The following is a 19,619-nucleotide window of genomic DNA, read 5'->3' on the forward strand; positions in this document are numbered from 1 at the left end:
CTTTGTACATCTGATGGGTGATTCTCAATTTCTGGGTCATATTTCACACTTAAGATTTAAAAATATATATATTATATATTCAAATAAAATCCTAATTAGTTTTTTATTTATTTATTTTTATTGAAGTCAGTTTTAGGACCTTTAAGATTTTTTATCATCTTTTTTATGATTTATGATCTTTATGAAGACCTTTTAATAGTCCTTTAATAGGCTTCATTTTTTGAGGTGAAATATGTCCTAATATTGCAAGTTTTCATGAGATGAACCCTAATTTTGTTACTTTAGATTGGGGAACAAAGCCTCATTCCATTTCTTGGTTGCACATTGAAACAACATTTATTGCATTTACTATTTACTGCAATGATTTGTTCCCCGTTCTAAAGTGTAACCGTTAGTCGCTCTTCACACATTATTAATTGTATCTCTTCTACATCCTCCCCCCGTGCAGTGCCGAGTGGTCCCGTCCACAACCTCACTGCTACGATCTATAGCTCTACGGCTGTAGTGATCAGCTGGGACCCCCCTCTGGAGCCCAACGGCAGAGTCTTCTATCAGCTGAGCCTCCAAGAGGCGGGTATGACCCACCCGTCCATCAACCGCACGGTTAACATCACCATCGCCAAAACTACCACAGACAACATCTACCTTTTCACCAAGCTCAGGAAGTATTTTCCCTACATCATAAAAGTCACCCCGGCAACCAGTGCAGGATCGGCCGTAAACCACACTGTAATGCTACACCTGCGAACAGATGAAGATTGTATGCATCACTTCTTGTTTTTTACATGTACATTTATATAAAGCATACTTACTGATTGAAAACTATTGTGTGTCTGTGTTTTGACAGTCCCAAGTTCTCCTCCGTTGCCTGGAGCTAGTAGGAATCTCTCCAGCACCTCCATCCATGTGTCATGGTTCCCCCCGGTGGAAGCCAATGGCGAGATCATAGATTATGCTGTAGCTTTACAAGGTCCTGGGACCGTCAACAGAACCTACACCACTGAAACACACCTAATGCTCTCGGAACTCACTCCATTTACACCTTACAATCTCTCCATCGCTGCAGTCACCCGCATAGGTGTCGGTCCATCCGTGATTATTCCACTGCATACTGATGAAGCAGGTCAGAGATGCATCTTTATTGTTTTTCTAGAGGAACTGATCTGTTCAAAACTGAAATATTTTAATTAAATTAGAATTTGAATGTGGAGTTTTTGATATTTGAATATTTAAAAAAAAAAAGTATTTTGTTTGATCTTTGAAAATGTAAAATTGTTTAAATCTTTTCTCTTAAAATTTGAATTTGGAATTTGTTTGATATTTACATTTTTAAAACGGAAATAGAATTTGAAGTCTGATGTTTGATCTTCAAAAATGTAAACTTTTGTTAGACATTAGATCTTTAAGGCGTGGCTTTAAAATTTGAATTCGAAATTTGTCTGACATTTTGAAATTTAAAAATTTAAATTTAAAGTAAAACTTTTTTTGTTATAAACTTTTTATTAAATTTTAAAACCCAGTCAACACGTGAGATTATGCGATGATCACAGTGACATCACACAATCCTCATACTGTGATCCTCACCATGTGAATAGTATGTGAGCTCATTGTGAGGTCAAACGATACTGTGATCCTCACAGAGTGAATAATGCGTGAGCTCATTATGAATTCAATTTTGAGCAGGTTGTAAGGAGGCAGTTTAAATATTGTTCAGTGGGGATAAGATCATCTACATCTTTGATAAGATTCCTAAAAGTTTCACACCTACAGCACACATTACATACATTGATGCAGAAACACTGATATGCTCTAGATGTCTAAAGTATATAGAGAGATAAACTCCTTATAAGCTCCTTGATTTCGTGTTACAACTTAAAATATAGCCTAATCTGCATGCACAATAAACTATAGTACAATTAATTTACATTTCTCTACATAAATGAATTTACAGGGTATTTTTTTAAGATTTATTTTTGGCATTTTTGCCTTTTTTATGATAGGACAGTTTAGATCTGATAAGAAGAGAAGTGGAAAGAGAGAGGTGGGCGAGATCGGGAAAGGTCCTTGAGCCAGGATTCGAACAGCCCAGAACTAAAATTTGATTCAGTTCAGTTACATCCTATGAATGAAAGCTTAAAGAACAATTCATTCAGGAATCGAACATCACTACAGTGATTTACATTTGTGTCAGAGTCTTTCGACCGTGGAATTGCCGTTTTGTTCTGGAGCAATGGTGAGTGGTTTCTTTATTTGCTATTCACAAGTTAAGAATAGGAGAAAAGGAAAAACCGAAAAGGAGTCACCAAAACAACACCAGAAGCAGAATGTATCTGTCAAATTGAAATGTTTGTCAAATACCAACACCAAACTGAAAATAAATCAAAATAAACAAGGAAACTGAATTGTAGAAATACTTTGAAGGAAATAAAATATTAAATTCTACATGTTTGCGATATAACTGACCAATATTAGACAACTTTTAGATCACAGTTAACTCACACTAAATTAACAGAATGAGTTTAACACAATGATATGACAGTGGTCTCACATGTTGAGCTTACAATATGAACACATAGTGAGTGTGCAGTGACCTCACATTGACCACAGTATGAGCGCACAGTGAGTGTGCTATGACCTCACATTGTGAACATAGTATGAGCACACAGTGAGTATGCTGTGTGGTTCCACTTTTAGCTCACTGTGACACACACATTGTGACCACACCATGAGAATCATGTGAGCTCATGGTGATATCATTGTGAGATCAAATTGTTGACTGGGAATGCACACATAAATTTTGTTATATGCAACATAAACAACACAAAACAACACAAGGGCAATAACCCTAAAATGGTAATTACTTACGTATTAAGTCTTGCCTTAAAAATTTTATAAATAAAGTTTGACATTTGAAAATTGTAATTTGAAATCTGAAGTCCTAATTTCAAAGCTGAATATCCTACTTTGCAAATTCATACAATTATAAATGTGCAGACTTAATGTGTCTAATGTCTTATGTGCTTTTTTGTGTGTCCAGTCCCAATGTCTCCACCACGTGATCTGATTATTTTTAACCACACTGTGAATTCAGTGTGGCTTCAGTGGGAACCAAGTCCAGAGCCAAATGGAATCGTCCAGCACTACGGATTCCGAATACTCGAACTAAACACATACTCTTTCAGTTATCAGGTAATTACACCCCTATGTCTATGTAGTGTGATTGATTATGTTCTCACATTTTTCTCTGTGTGTAAATTAAACTTCATATGCCTTTGTTTACCCAAGAACTCATCAGATGCATCCACACAAGCAGAGCTGAGTGGCTTTAGACCTCATAATTCATATGAAATCAGCGTGTGCGCATTCACTAGAGCAGGAAATGGGGATCAGTATAGCCTGCCTGTCGTATTCACCACCAATGAATCAGGTAATACACACTCACACATCCAGTCGTGTCACATGATCCTTCAGAAGTTATTCTAAATATGCTCATTTGGTGCTCAAAACACATTTCTCATTATTGTCAATGCGAAATCTGTTACGGAAAATGTAAAAAAAAAAAAAAATCTTTAAAAAGTTTAAACTTTTGTTAAACTTTAGGTTTTAAATCTTGTCTTTTTAGGTTTTAAGTCTTGGCTTTGAAATTTGAATTTGTTTGATATTTCAAATATCAAAAAGCAGAGTCTTAGCGATCAAATGAAGGAGAAATTAAGATATATCTGTGGTGTTGATGTGTATGTTTCAGTGTCAGATGCCATCGGGAATCTGACCTGCTCTGGATTGGATTGGAATTCAGTGTACATGGAATGGGAGCTTCCGATTCATCCTAACGGAGAGATTCTGTACTACCTTATTCGCTCTGGAGATCTAGAGGAGGAGGCTCATCCTCTCATGCTCACACACACAGTGGTGCACACTTTCATCGGCCTGTCACCTAACGCTTTCTATGTCATCAGCGTGGCTGCAGTTAATTCAGCTGGAATAGGGGAGGAAGCCAACTGCACTGCACACACTCCACCAGAGTCAGGTATCATGACTTAAAGGGATAGATTTGCTGAAAACTTACTCTCCCTCACGCCATCCAAGATGTAGATGAGTTTGTTTCTTCATTGGAACAAATTTGGAGAAATGTAGCATTACATCACTTGCTCACCGGTGGATCCTCTGCAGTGAATGGGTGCCGTCAAAATGAGTGTCCAAACAGCTGATAAAATGTCACAAAAATCTGCAAGTAATCCACACTATTCCAGTCCATCAATTAATGTCTTGTGAAGTGAAAAGCTTCATGTTTGTGAGAAATAAATCCATAATTAAGATGTTTTAACTCTAAACTGTTGCCAAAATACCCATAGAGTCCAAAATCCATAATAACGCTTCCTCCTGTGAAAAGTCCATGCCCTGTCGTCCTCCCGCATCAAAATCCACCAACATATTAGTTTAGAACTGTTTTGGACCGTTTTCACTTGTAAACGGTGCTTAATCTGTGCATATTTCTCTCTTATAACTTTTTCACTTTAGAAGGTGATATTATAGATAGAGGACTTGTATTTAAAGGGGTCATTTTCCACAATTTGATATGATTCTTTAGGGTCTTAATAAAAACTCCATAACATAGTTTGGTTAAATTTTCTCAATGGTAGTGGAAAAAACACCCTTTTAACCTTGCCAAAAACAGCTTTTCAGAGCAAGCTGTTTTGTAGCATGTTGCTTTAAATTTGAATGTGCTCTGCTCACCCCGCCCCTCTCTTCCGAGCCACTCTCTGACAGAATGTAAACTTTAGCCGCATTTAGCCGCAGAACTTGCTAAGTAGCACGTTATTAGGAAAGGCGATTTGCAAAGATTAATAAAAAAACCTTATACTCACTTCTTCTGTAGGTGAAGCTAGATCACGAATGATTCGCGCGAACATAGATGCATTAAGGTAGATTGGAGGATGCATTCCCTTCAAAAACAAACGTTAATGCTCTGCGTCTTCAGCGGCTCAGATGTCAGGAGTAAATGACGACTGCTATGTTCATTATTACATCCAAAACCTCAATCGCTTAGGAGACATTCTTGTCTACGTCTGCTCCGGCGGTGAAACAATGGCGGACAGATGACAGCTCACTCAGGGCAGGTCTAAGGTAAAACACCAATGTCAACCAACTATCGTGGGAGCGGCCTTGGTCTGCGTGACGTCACACAGACAAGAAGCTGAGAAATAGCAAAATAATCTGCCAATGGGGTAAGCAAATTAATCTTATTTCAAACAGAAAACAAGATTATTTTGCTTACCCCATTGGCAGATTATTTTGCTTGTTCCAAGCAAAAACTCACTTAATTTTGACTTATTTTTTCTGAAAACAAGACAATTATTTTTACTTGTCTAGAAAATACTTCTTGATTTAAGAATTTTTAGATATTTTGGCTGGAAACAAGACAAAAAATCTAAGGAAGAAAAGCATTTTTCGCAGCGTAGCTGAAACAGTAGTATGAGTTGTTTTGGGAGAAGGGGAAAAAAAGTCGGGCTCGGGTCGGACTCGGGCCTATATTTGAGGCCCGTGCAGGGCTCTAATGCTACATTTCCAAATCTGTGTCAAAAACCCTAACACTAAGTATCGAAGTATTAAACTTTGGCATGTAATTTATTCTGCACCATTTGTGGCACAGACATGATAATGCAGATTGTTTCTTTCTCTTTCTGCAGTTCCTGGTCCGCCCCAGTCGCTGACTATAATGGATGTTACCTCTGACAGTGTGTCTCTAAGCTGGCAGCGTCCCGTCCATGTTCCTGGTCTGTTGCAGGGTTATAATCTAGAGATTCAGAAATTGGCAAGAAATTGTGAGCCAGAGCAGCACATGAAGTCCTGTGTGGAGAGTGAGCTTGTGGAGTGGGTTGAAGGAGTAACCAGTGAAGTCACACTTTCCCCTCTGCTGAAATATAGAGAGTACCGTATCAGACTGGTGGCGTTCACCAGGGCTGGAGCCGGAGAACCCTCCGACTGGATTCACACGCAGACACTCGCAGGAAGTATGTTAAACATGCATAAAAATATTCCCATAAGAAAAGAAAAAAAATCACAAATGAGATCTCTTTAAAGGGGTCATATGATGCTATTTTAAAGATCATTATTTTGTGTATTTGGTGTAACACGAATATGTTGACATGCTTTAATGTTCAAAAAACACATTATTTTTCAAATACTGTATATTATTGTAGTTCCTCTATGCCCCACCTCTCTCAAACGCGTCGTTTTCTACAAAGCCCCTCCTTTCCGACAAGCGCAGTCTGCTCTGATTGGCCAGCTGACCCAGTGCATTGTGATTGGCCAAACACCACAAGCACGCGTCGGAAGTGTACCATAATCACGAGCTTCAGCTTTCAAAGTAAATATAAAGACAGTTAATAATGTCCTTAGTTTTACCATTAGTTCAAGCCCGAAATGGGAACAGAGTTGCGAGACAGACACAGTGATGATGATGCTCGTATGTATTTGCAGTACACAAGCCGTGATTAAGACAGCTGATGTGACCCTGTCTTTCTCTCTCTCTCTCTCTCTCTCTCTCACACACACACACACACATACACACGACGTGTCCGCACAAAACTCCGCATTTCAACATTCTATAGCAAATACTTAGACTAATAACAAAATATACCTACAGTCGCTGATTCCGCAGCGCCAGATTGTCATAGCAAAGTCGGAATTGACCCTTTTTTTTTTTTTTTTTAGAAATAGCCTTTGTGCACAGCCAGCCTTGTACTCTAGGTTCACAAAACTGTCATCCATAAAATGCGTTGCACAAATTCAAACATTTGGGTTGTGCTGTTCTGTTTTAAACAAATCTTAACCAATGATTCCTAATTGCACCTACTTTCAGAAGGCCAAATAAAGTGCTTTTGCTTTCACCTAGAAACACACAGCGCCTCCCTGACATGGCTGCATCAGCACTACTTTCTTTGCTTGAACATTTGGGCGACATTACGCAAATATTTCCACACCATGACGTAGACATGTGGGGGTTTGTGAATTTGGTTTGTTTTAATGAGGCGGTTTAGCCTGGTCTGGATCTGCCTTCTCTTTTAGATAGAATAAATCCTTTTGTGGGAGACTTTGAGCTTTGTAACTCTGCAGATCGTATACATGCACAAACAGCTACATAACACACCAAAGACAAGGAAAACAAGAAATCGCATCATGTGACCCCTTTAATGTCTTGTATGTTTATCCTAGACAGCAATAGGAGACTTTTGCTTGAGTTTGCTATTTGTAAGATGTTTCCCCTGAGAATCAGAGCTGCATTCTCATGATTTTAGTTCCATACTGAAAATCAATGGACAATGTTGTCGAAATGCTGCCCAATCCATTAGCTTTGATTCTTTTCCACACATTTGCCTTTTGCAGAGACTGTTCTTTAGTCTACGTGGGAGCAATATGAGAAGTGCAGCTTAGAGGAAACATTTATTAAGTCTCCTGAGCTTTTGAGCTACATAATTTTCTCTTGGGTTGTCATTTGCATAAAGCAAACCCTTATTTTTCCTTTCCATCTCTATCTTTTTGTCTTAGACCCTGATGCCCCCCCTAGTGCCATATCAGCGTTTCCTTCTCCCACTGGGTTAAAGATTATGTGGGACGAACCATCGGTCATCTCAGGGCCCACCTCATACATCATTGACATCACTGCTGTGAGTTCATAAACTTGAGAAATCTGGTTCATCTGTTGACTTGCTGAAATTTTCTACTTCAATTTCTCTCTGTCCTCTTTCAGTTGGATGGTTCGGGATATAACATAAGCCTAGTGCGGCATTCAGAGGAGATCAGGACGGTGGTTATCGGGAACCTGACTGCCTTTACCCTATACTCTATTACCATCACCGCCTTCACGGGGCAGCTTTCCAATGCTCGCACAGACGGCAAAGCATCTGAACCCATCCTCGTCAGAACCCTAGAGGACGGTGAGGATGTTTATGCATGCTTGATTATCAGATATCCATTGAATGCATGCGTGCATAACTTATTTGTGACATTCATGGTCATGTTTTCCCAGAGCCCAAGGATCCTCCCAAAAACGTGACATTGACAGTGATCCCAGAGGAAGTGACACGTGTTTATGTAACGTTCTCTCCACCGGATGAGCCGAACGGAAACATCAGTGCCTACCACGTCACCATCTATCGAAACGGACAACTGGACTTCTACATAAACAGCCTGTCTGTGATCAGCAACCTTAATAAAACCATGACGGCCATTATAGATGGACTGAAGGGTGGATTCAATTACAGCATAAGGGTAGGAAACTAAAACCTAAACATTTTAGGGGCATTCACACCAATTTTTTTCCTTTGATTTGATTGTTTGGTCTAAAGTGCATCTGCAGCCTCTTCCCCTACATGCACAGGTCTCATTCTCGTTCATATACTCACAGAAAAAAAGGTACAAAGCTGTCAGTGGAGCAGTACCCTGAGGTACAAAAGCTAAAAGGTACATCTTTGTACCCAATTTACACCTAAATAGTGCATATTAGTAATCTAAAGGTACATATTACGACTTTAAAAGTACATATTAGTACCTTTTAAAAGGGTACCACCCCAAAGACAGCTTTTTGACCTTTTTTTCTGAGATTGTACGGAACTGTGGTACGTTTGCATCATCCAATACCACAGTGAGCACTAGCAGCAGCTATTTAAAACCGTATCTAGGTAACAACAGAGAAGGCAGCTCCAAAAATGGAAAGCAATATTTGCATCAGTCTTTTAAATCATGTTTTCATTCCTTTGGTTTTAAATACTAAAACTTCACCTGCACAGAATGGTACTTGTAGTTGTTTATTGACTTCCACAAATAGGTCAAATGCATTTGTTTTGTACTTGTTGCAGATTGCAGCTGTGAATGGAGCAGGTTTAGGACCAAGTTCAGAGGTTCAGGTCACCACAGGTGTGAAAGGTATGAGAAAACCTAACGCTTTGTAAGTCAGCTGTACTATGTTACTAAAGTGACTGTCATTTTAAGATTCTGACCGGTTTATTTAGCGCCACCCAAACCGTTGAGGAGGCCACGGGCTGCTCTGAACAACGCAGGTGTCATCATCTCTACCTCCAAGACCATCACCATTGAGATGCCTGAATGTTTCTTTACAGATGACCATGGACCAATCAGAAAAGTCCAGGTCATTGTTTCTGAACCGGCAGGTATTAAAAAATGACATTTAAATGGTTAGTTCAACCAAAATTGAAAATTAGCCTGTGTTTTACTCACCCTCAAAGCATCCTAGGTGTATATGACTTTCTTCTTTCAGACGAATCCAATCAGAGTTGTCCAATCCCATCCATAATAAAATGTGCCTCACACGGCTATGGGGGGTGAATAAAGGCCTCCTGTAGTGAATCTAGGGCTGGGACAATAAATCGTTGCAGAATCGATTCCTGGATCGATTCTGATTTTTTCCGAATGCATCGCGATTCCGCTGGAATCGATTCTGAGCTTAGATTTTAACAGCAGATGGCACTGCATGCCTTAGAAACAGCCGTGCTCTGCTTGTTTCCAAATCCTTACACACACTTGAACCTAAAATAATCATTCATAAAATTCGAAAAGGTTGAAGCAATTTACAAGGGTGTTCACAGTGGGCTGTGTTTACATTATTAAACACACAAGCGCTCTTCAGCACTCTTCTTCATGAGCATTTGAGTGTGCAGACAAAAACTAGAGTAGAGCGCCATCTGCTGTTATAATTTAAGCTCAGAATCGATTCCAGAGGAATCGCGATGCATTCAGAAAATATCAGAATCGATCCAGGAATCGATTCTGCAACGATTTATTGTCCCAGCCCTAAGTGAATCCATGCATTTTTGTAAGATAAATATCTATATTTCAAATGTAATAAACACTTTCTTCCCACTTCCGCTGACTATCGTATGCTGAAGCCGTCCAGGCAGATGATGTAGGATGTTGGCGTTGCGTGATTAGGGACAAATGTGGAGAGAGAACAAAACAAAACACCGGTCACGAATTAGAAGCACAAAACAAGGATTTGTAAAGAAAAATGTTGGAGGATTTCGATATTAGCCAAGAGGAGTTTATTAGCTTACTTTGCTAAAGTAAGGAAACTTTGTTTCCTTTGCACCTGCATAGCTCAGAGGCGCGCGTGCAACACATACGTCCTACGTCATCCGGCTTCCGCATACCACAATCAGCGGAAGTGAGAAAAAAGTATTTATTACGTTTGAAACATGGATATTTATCTTACAAAAAGACATGGATTTGCTACAAGAGGCCTTTATTCACCCCCCCCCCGGAGGCACATTTTATTACGGATACGTGCACTTTATTTCACGTCTTCTGAACTGTTGACAAAAAGCACCCGCTTACCCCATTGTAAGGCTTGGAGGGGCCAGGACAATTTTTAATACAACTCCGATCAGATTCGTCTGAAAGAAGAAAGTCGTATACACCTAGGATGCTTTGAGGGTGAGTAAAACACTAACCTTAACCCTTTAACACTATTAATAATGGCAGCTAACATTTTAAGGAGATTTTTTAAAGGGGTGGTTTACTGCTTTTTTTCTTCGCTTGATTGTGTTTATGGGGTGCAATATAACATGTCTTCGTGTTTCGTTTGTTAAAAAACGCCTTATTTTTCATATATTTCAGCTTTATTGTAAGCCATTTTCTCCTCTGTCATTTGAACGACCGGTTGACTTCCTGATTCTATGAAACCACTCCCTCAGAAACAGGCAATGGACTCAGATTGGTTAGTTGGGCCGGTGTGTTGTGATTGGCTAAACTGCATACTGCACATTGTCCAGAAACTTCGCACCCATTCCCTTTACGGGCGACAGTTGCATGTGCTCCGGTCAAATGTAAATAATGGTGTCAATATTGCCGTATCAGTTTGAGCCAGAATCAGACCCAGAAAGCGGTAATGAAGAGAGTCAAGCAGAACGTCCGCAAACACGGCTCTTACAAAACATTTCTGAATGGAAGTTTGCTGTTGTGATTACATATAATTTTTTGAAGTTCGTACACGTTTGTCTTATACACACAAAATAGCATCGAACTAACTGGCTACTATAACCAGTGTTGGCTTGTGTTTACGTTCTTGATCAAATCGAAAAATTACGTCATAAATTATACATGGAAAATACATTTACAAAATTAGTACATAATTACAAATTCGGGTCCAAAATGTTTGTACGCGTTTGTCATAGACACACGAAATTTAACTAACTGGTTACTAAAGCCAGCGTTGGCATTTGTTTACGTCCTTGATAAAACTAAAACATTACGTCTGAAATTATACATGCAAATACATTTAAAATTATGAAATCTTACTCACAGGTTGTGGCCCAACAACTGCTGCCTCTGGTTTTAAAGTTGGAACTGCTCCATGTTTTAGTAATAGTTTCTGTGTGAATCCGGCATTGAACTTCTGGAAGCTGTCTTCCGTAAAATGCGCAGCACAGAGAGTTAAATTAGGATTGTAATTGTCAGGAACATAATCAAACATAAATTTTAACCATTGTTGACGAACTACAGCATCCGTAGGAAGCCCGAACACAGAAGACCTGACAGCTGGGTGAAAATAACACCGTTTCGACGGCATGGCTACAACTCTCCACTATAACTCTTCCTCTTCGACAAAGCCGCAGAACATGGCCTTGCCCCCTCTTTGGCATGTTCCGGAGGGAGGGGTTGATGCAAATTTATGGGTTTTTTACGTATGCAACCCGGGAAGTATCTCGTTGTAGTCCCATATGAGTCGTTTTTGTAGGCATTAAACTTCCTGATTTTTAAAAGATGATATCTCCGCTTACGTTGAACTTTCAGCGCAGCAACTTTGCAGATACTGTTCATGCACCAACAGCAACATTACACACTATTTAAAATGAAAATATTGAAATCGCAGTAAACCACCCCTTTAAAGGTATTAAAGGGGTCCTATTATGCTTTTTCACTTTTTGAATGTTAGTCAGTGTGTAGTGTGTATGTTTGGGCATAAAAAGATCTACAGAGTTACAAATCTCAAAGTCCACTCCAAAGGGAGATATTTCATTTTTTTTAAATCCCTTTTCAAGAACACAGCTCGTTTGGACTACAAAGTTGTTTTACTGTATTTGTGATATCACAAATTGGTCCATTAGAATATCATTAAAATAAATCCTGCCTACGGAAATTCGAATGGTTGGCGGGTGGGGCGAACGCTTGGTTGAGCACTGCACGCTTCAAAATCGAAACCTGGTGCAGGTGTATTTATATCACTGTATTTCTGAAGGAAACCGACTATCTTCAAAAAATTTTGGATGTCATTTTCATTTCATCTTGCATGTAATGTCTGATAAAGCAGCGTATGTGAGCGGAGCTCTGCTTTGTGTACAGCGTTACCGGGGAAACCTCGCTCTCTCCCGCTCCCAGCAGCGGCTCCCACTGGCAGAGAATTAATTTGCATATATGCCGCCACAAATAGTATAAGTCTGTGGGACTATGGTATAACTAAATTCAACTGTATAACAGTTTCATGTTATAATGTTAGAATTAAAGAACAATAAACATACTACATATTACCGTTGCACAAGCTGTTGTTGACATCCTATCTAAAACGTGATTTAGCCAAAAAAAACAATAACGTTACCACTTTAATATGTCTTGCAATATACGTGCATGCAAAGGTTCTGTGCAATCCTCTTGTTCAATATTCTCGGGGTCTGATTGACGAACTTGCTGTTTTGGCAAGGTGCGGGGCAGTACTGAAACACTGTCTAAGTTGTTCGCCAATCACAACGCACTGGGACAGCTAACCAATCACAACACATTTCGTTTTTCGGAAGGCGTGCCTTCATCAGACCCTGAACTAATCGAGCAGTTTGTGCCAGGCTGGGGAGAAAGGTATTGTAATAATGTAGATTATGTGAAAAATAATGCGATTTTCGAACCACCAAGCATGAGAGCATGTTCTAGTACACCCCCAAAACAAAATCAAGACTTTGTAAAAGAGCATAACAGGACCCCTTTAACACTTTTATTCAGCAAGGATGCATTAAATTGATCAAAGGTGATAGTAGAGACATTTAAAATATTACAAAAGATTCTTAGTTCAAATAAATGCTGTTCCCTTTCAGTCAGTCACGTTCGACGTTACGTCACAGTGACTGACGTAAATGGGATCTCGCCAGAGAGCCCAGTCACCTTCAAGTGTTAACAAAACAAGCCAATGGCGTGTTTCGTCACGCGCACCCCGCCCCACAGCGCGGGTATAAAAGGAAAGCGCAAACGCACCTCAGTTTTTCGCTGAGGAGCCAAGACTGTGTGCCCTGGCCGTACAGCAGTGGTACAGCAACTGTGGCGACGGGATGTAAAATCTCCATTTCCCTCCTTCAGGGAACGAGGGTTATATACGTAACCGAGACATTCCCTTTCAGTCAGTCACGTTTGACATTACGTCATAGTGACTGACATAAATGAAGTGTCCAGGCATGTTGTTGTATCAACAGATGCCTCTGTCATGGGCTGGGGTGCCATGTGCAACGGGCATGCAGCTGCGGGGCTCTGGACAGGGTCCCGACTGCAGTGGCATATCAACTGCCTCGAGTTGCTAGCAGTATGGCTTGCTCTGCGCCGCTTCAGATCGCTGCTACACAACAAGCATGTACTAGTCTGTACGGACAACACTGCGACCGTTGCGTACATCAACCACCATGGCGGTCTACACTCCCGTCGCAACTTGCCCGCCATCTTCTCCTTTGGAATCAGAAGCATCTGAGGTCGCTTCGCACCATTCATGTCCCAGGCAAGCTCAATCGTACAGCTGACGAGCTCTCACATCAGCCCGCCCTTCCGGGAGAATGGCGACTCCACCCTGAGACAGTCCAGCTGATTTGGAGACACTTCTGGGACGCCCAGGTAGACCTGTTTGCCTCCCCGGACACGTCCCACTGCCAGCTGTTTTACTCCCTGTCCGAGGGGACCCTCGGCACGGACACGCTGGCACACAGCTGGCCTCGGGGCCAACGCAAATATGCGTTTCCCCCGGTGAGTCTTCTCACACAGACCCTGTGCAAGGTCAGGGAGAACGAGGAGCAAGTCCTTTTGTTGGCGCCATACTGGCCCAACCGGACTTGGTTCCCAGAACTGATGCTCCTCACGATAGCCCCTCCTTGGCAAATTCCTCTGAGGAGGGATCTCCTTTCTTAGAAAGGGGGTACCCTCTGGCACCCGCGTCCAGACTTGTGGAATCTCCACGTGTGGTCCCTGGACGGGACGCGGAGGTTCTAGGTGGGCTACCTCCAGCGGTAATAAACACCATCACTTCAGCTAGAGCCCCATCTACAAGACACGCTTACAGGCTGAAGTGGAACCTGTTTGTCGATTGGTGTTCTTCCCGCCAATCGCTTGCAACTTGCAATCGCCTGAACTTGCAAGCGCTGCTCCGGGAGGAGGCAGACCCAGTCATTGCTCTGCTCTGTCCCATCCGTGCCTTGCACGTTTTACGTGGACCGCACGCAGAGCTTCAGGACCTCAGACCAGCTCTTTGTCTGCTTCGGAGGACAGCAGAAGGGAAAGGCTGTCTCCAAACAAAGACTTGCCCACTGGATAGTGGAGGCTATAGTCCTAGCTTACCAGGCCCAATGCTTGCCATGCCCCCTCGGAGTAAAAGCACACTCTACGAGAGCCATTGCTTCTTTATGGGCATTGGCACAGGGCGCCTCGATAGCAGACATCTGTAGAGCTGCCGGCTGGGCGACACCTAACACGTTTGCGAGATTCTATAATCTCCGTGTAAAGCCTGTGTCTTCCCATGTACTCGCCTCAGGTGGCCAGTAACTCTGGACCCGCTCGGTGTCGATCATGCTTGCTGCGCCATTCCCCTCTTCGGACCGGATACGTGCCCTTTTACTGCTTCCGAGTTCAGTTCCCCTTGGCGAACCCTGTTGAAGTTCCTCCCGCACCCTCGGCAGTAAGGCGTGGCGGAGCGCCAGACGCCAGGTCCAGCACTCTTGTGTTTGCCCAAGGTCAGCCCTTGTGCTGGGCTAGGTGCCCGTGTGTAGTGATTCCCCTTCGGGTGATCCCACATGTGTATTCTTCCACGGTACGGCTCCCCTCACGGTGAGCCCGTGTCTTTCCCTGGCAGTCTACCTCAGAGACTTCCATATGTAGTACTGCCCTAGGCCAGTCCATATGTGTAATCTCCACATGGTACCTCCTTTATGCAGGATGTGGCTTCCGTAGCAATCCGGCTTCCATAGCGATCCCCTACTTGGGTACGCTTTCCCAGTGTTACCCATACCCACTGTACGGAACAGCAGTGGCTCTCATCTCTGCCTAAGCCCTGTCCTATCTTCCGTCCCAACTGATGTGGGGGGACTTGGCGGCAACTGGCGAGATCCTATTTATGTCAGTCACTATAACGTAACGTCTCCATTCCCCCCTTCAGGGAACGAGGGTTACATGCATAACCGAGACGTTCTTTTGAACTATTCATCAAATAGCCCTGAAAAATGTTTTCAACGTTGATAAGAATAAGAAATTATTCTTGAGCAAAAATAATTTTTAATGTCTGCTGAAAATTTAGCTTTGTATCACATGAATAAATTACATTTTTAAATATATTCAAATAGAAAACAATTATTTTAAATTGTAGTATTATTTCACAATGTTACAGTTTTTACTGAATTTTTGATCAAATAAATGCAGCCTTGGTGACCAAATGAGACTTCTGTCAAAACATTAGGAAGGTTTATTGTTATATTGTTGTTGTGATGTTGATGCAGTGATGGACTACGGAAATCTGTCCAACTGGAAGAGTGTTTTCCTCTACCCTACTGCGCCATACCTGACCGACGAGGGCTTCTTGAACCCAAAGTGCTCAGAGAAAGCAGAGCGTATGAGCACAAACACTAACACATACGTTATAGGAGCAGATGAGGGCTGTCTGTCTGAAGATGCCAAGACACTTTGTAACGGACCCCTCAAACCCAAAACATATTATGTGTGAGAGACATACGCACACACAACTAATCTGTGTTGTAAGTATTTTAATCCAGGAGTCTTTTTAACCTGTTTTTTACTGTTTATTTTTTGTTGTAGGTTCAAGTTTCGGGCAACAAACATCCGTGGGCAGTACACAGACTCTGAGTACTCAGATAGGGTCAGAACCGCAGGTAATGGAAGCAAGTAGCACACAAGCACTGTTACAGTATTAATGCACTTAGACCAGCTGTGATGTCTCGCTCACATTTTCCTCTTTCCTCTTTCCCTCTCAAATTTTCATACTTTTTTTTTCTTATTTCTATTTCTAAATTATTTATCAAATATGAAAATATAATTTCATTTTAGTTTTAGTATGAGACTTTATATTATATATTTTCCCCAAAAACTTGATATTGCTTGTTAGCATTTCTACTTGTTCATGTACACTGTTGCTCAAAACTTTGGGGACAGATTTTAATTAATACTTTCATTTAGCTAGGACACATAATTTGCAAGTAAATTATGTTCTTTTAGAACTTTATAACTTCATATTCATTATGATTTGCAAAAAAAAATAACAATTAAGCAGCACACCTGTTTTAATAAGTATTGTTTCTTGAGCATCCAAAAATCATATTAGAGTGATTTCTGAAGGATAATGGGATGCTGAAGACTGGAGTAATGATGCTGAAAATTCAGCTTTGCATCACAAGGACAAATTACATTTTAAAATATATTCAAATAGAAAACAGTCATTTTAAAATGTAATAACATTTCACAATTTTACTGTTTTTACCGATCAAACAAATGCTGCCTTGATGAGCATAAGACACTTATTTAAAACCATTCAATTACTGTACTTATGCTCTTATACACGTACCTTCTATAATGCTGGGCTTGTAGAACAACACATTTCATTGTGAACAGGTACTCCTTCTGCTGTGTATAAATATTGACTGTGATTTCAGATGACCGCCTGCTGACCAGAGACGAGCAGATCATTCTTGGGGTCCTGCTGTCATTTTTCCTGGCTTTGTTTTTCATTCTGATTATATACGGATCTGTGAGGTAAGTTTAGTGTTGTTGTATATAGGAGTTCAACAACACACTCAATTAGTATTTCCCAAAAAGCATCTATTTTTCCTGTTCAACAAACTAGACTCACTCTTTCCGATCCTAGGATCCACCGCAGGCAGAAGGAAGGCGGGACGTACTCTCCACGTGAGGCAGAGATCATAGAGACCAAGTTCAAACTGGATCAGCTCATTGCAGTGGCCGACCTGGAGCTCAAAGAGGAGAAAATTAACCGGTGAGACACTGTACACACACTGTACATGAGCAGTGGACTTTAGTTATCTGTGTTTATATGTGATTTTGTCTTCTGCTCTTTCTCTCACTCACTAATTCGCTCATTGACTCACTCACTCATTCATCCTTTCATTCGTTCACTCTCACTAATCAATTCAAACACTTGCACTATCCTCTGTTCTCAGGTATTCCTCCTTTTTCTTTAGAAGGAAGGAGATTTTTGTCATCCAGTAAGTAGACGGAGATGTTGGTGTTTAGATGATGCATGATCTCATGTGATATGTAGCATCAGTGTTTTCATTCGTTTTAAAGATTAAACGTTTTATTTTCCCAGTTGCATGTTGTGCTGTTAGTACCTGTCGTTGAATGTGTTTTATTATGAATGAATATGCCACACTAAATTATCTGCCTTGCTATAATTTGGGGCTGTTCGGTTTCATAATGCTGCTCTGTAGTTCTGCTCGGCTTTGTGTATTTGTGCCGGAAAGATCACATAGAATGACTCTCCGATTCTTTTATGTTTGTGTGTCTTCCTCTAATTGGATCGTGTGGTGAACTTCACATAGATTCATTTCTTATTTATCACTGGAAGTGAAAAAGTAACCTAATTTTTCAGTGCAAGGCCAATTTCATAATAATTCTCTACCCTCTAATGTTCCAGGCTGCTAAGTTACAGGAAATCTCTCAAGTAAGTGAAGGAGACTTGATGGATTGATTGATATTTTATTCCCTTTCTTATATAATTTTATATTATATAAAATTTTTCTCTGTTATTGTATATTCTGTATATTCGAGTCACCAAAACCCATAACCACCTGCTCTTAAGAGGTGTTCTTTAGAAATAATGCTTGCTGTAGTGGTAACAATGATAAAGATTATGATTATTTATGGTTTTTTGGATATTTCATGCTCTGTTTATCTCTCTTTAACACATTTGCAGGCCAATCAGTAAGAAATCATTTCTTCAGCATGTGGAAGATCTTTGTGCCAATGACAATGCCAAGTTTCAGGAGGAGTTTGCTGTAAGTTTTAGCATTAGCATTATGTGTAGGTGGGTGAGAGAGAAAGTACTAGTGAACTGTAAAATGAGTTTCAGTGACACCTCATTCCGATTGGGCACGTAGAGTTATGTGCTCAATGGTGTATGACTTTGCTGAATATTTTCCATGGTTGATTGATTTTCTTCCTGGTGTGTTTTATAATTGGACGTTTTCTGCTGTGCATTTCAGGAGCTACCGAAGCTGCTTCAGGATCTGGCCACATCAGACGCTGACCTGCCGTGGAATCGCTCCAAAAATCGCTTCACAAACATTAAACCCTGTATGAAAAAATTTAACACTGTCATTGTTTAGTAGCACTCATGTCGTTTCAAACCTGTTTGACTTTCTTTGCTCCATGCAACACAAAAGGAGAGGTTTAACAGAATGTTATCAGGCTGTCAAGCACCAAAAAGGATATAAAAGCACCTCAGAAGTGTCCCATATGACTTGTGTGCTACACTACCATTCAAAAGTAAAATACAGTAAAAAAAAAAAAAAAAAGGAAAATTGTGAAATTATAGTTCAATTTAAAACACCTGTTTACTTTTTTTTATTGTAATTTAAAATGTAATTTATTCCTGTGATGCAAAGCTGTATTTTCAGCGTCATTACTCCAGTCTCCAGTGACACATGATCCTTCAGAAATCATTCTAATATGCTGATTTGCTGCTCAAGAAGTTTTTTTGTGCAATATCCTTATTATATTGAAAAGGGCAGCTCTGTTATTCAGAATGTTCTTTTTTGTTCCAAGAAAGTCATGCAGGTTCTGAATGACATGAGGGTAAGAGCATGGACTAAGAACCAGGCTTTCTTTATATAAACATACTTTTAACACATATTTTATCATGTCTTTTTTAGATAACAATAACCGAGTGAAGTTACTGTCTGAGCCAGGAATGCCGGGGTCTGACTACATCAATGCCAGCTTCGTCTCTGTAAGCGCTCGAGATCAGCCCACATATCAGCTGTCTCTCTCTTTTATACTGCAGCTCAGCTTTAATTGAATTGGCCTAAGCTCCTGTTCTGTGTCTTGTCTCTGTGTCTCAGGGCTATCTGTGTCCTAATGAGTTTATAGCCACTCAGGGTCCTCTGCCTAGTACCGTCGCAGACTTCTGGAGGATGATTTGGGAGACGGGGACCAAAACCATCGTCATGCTCACTCAGTGCTTTGAGAAGGGCCGGGTGTGTATGTGTGTGACTGAACAAATCAATGTAGCCAATTAGATATATGTTTGTACAGTCAAACCAAAGATTATTCAGACACCAGATATCATTTTTGATATATTTTTACTAGTGGGTGCAGGACACTAAAGTTAATTTATGTAA

General features: G+C 40.7%; 1 protein-coding gene across 3 annotated transcripts in view; it reads left to right on the forward strand.

The window, feature by feature from the left end:
- ptprq (protein tyrosine phosphatase receptor type Q) overlaps positions 1–19,619 on the forward strand; it is a 71,489-nt gene that overhangs the window by 46,406 nt on the left and 5,464 nt on the right. Inside the window, exons 33-53 of one of the 3 annotated variants that reach the window (XM_058751842.1) lie at positions 449–760; positions 848–1,123; positions 3,038–3,189; positions 3,286–3,427; positions 3,746–4,027; positions 5,688–6,011; positions 7,549–7,667; positions 7,751–7,937; positions 8,030–8,271; positions 8,859–8,925; positions 9,012–9,170; positions 15,747–15,966; positions 16,063–16,136; positions 16,914–17,013; positions 17,126–17,254; positions 17,439–17,483; positions 17,915–17,941; positions 18,194–18,275; positions 18,483–18,573; positions 19,152–19,228; positions 19,341–19,475. In XM_058751842.1, coding sequence (XP_058607825.1) covers positions 449–760; positions 848–1,123; positions 3,038–3,189; positions 3,286–3,427; positions 3,746–4,027; positions 5,688–6,011; positions 7,549–7,667; positions 7,751–7,937; positions 8,030–8,271; positions 8,859–8,925; positions 9,012–9,170; positions 15,747–15,966; positions 16,063–16,136; positions 16,914–17,013; positions 17,126–17,254; positions 17,439–17,483; positions 17,915–17,941; positions 18,194–18,275; positions 18,483–18,573; positions 19,152–19,228; positions 19,341–19,475 — 3,242 coding nt within the window. The remainder of the gene's footprint in view (positions 1–448; positions 761–847; positions 1,124–3,037; positions 3,190–3,285; positions 3,428–3,745; positions 4,028–5,687; positions 6,012–7,548; positions 7,668–7,750; positions 7,938–8,029; positions 8,272–8,858; positions 8,926–9,011; positions 9,171–15,746; positions 15,967–16,062; positions 16,137–16,913; positions 17,014–17,125; positions 17,255–17,438; positions 17,484–17,914; positions 17,942–18,193; positions 18,276–18,482; positions 18,574–19,151; positions 19,229–19,340; positions 19,476–19,619) is intronic. The other 2 variants (XM_058751843.1, XM_058751845.1) reach the window with 2 other exon arrangements.

This window comes from Onychostoma macrolepis, chromosome 18, assembly GCF_012432095.1.
Source record: "Onychostoma macrolepis isolate SWU-2019 chromosome 18, ASM1243209v1, whole genome shotgun sequence".
Classification (NCBI taxonomy): Eukaryota; Metazoa; Chordata; class Actinopteri; order Cypriniformes; family Cyprinidae; genus Onychostoma; species Onychostoma macrolepis.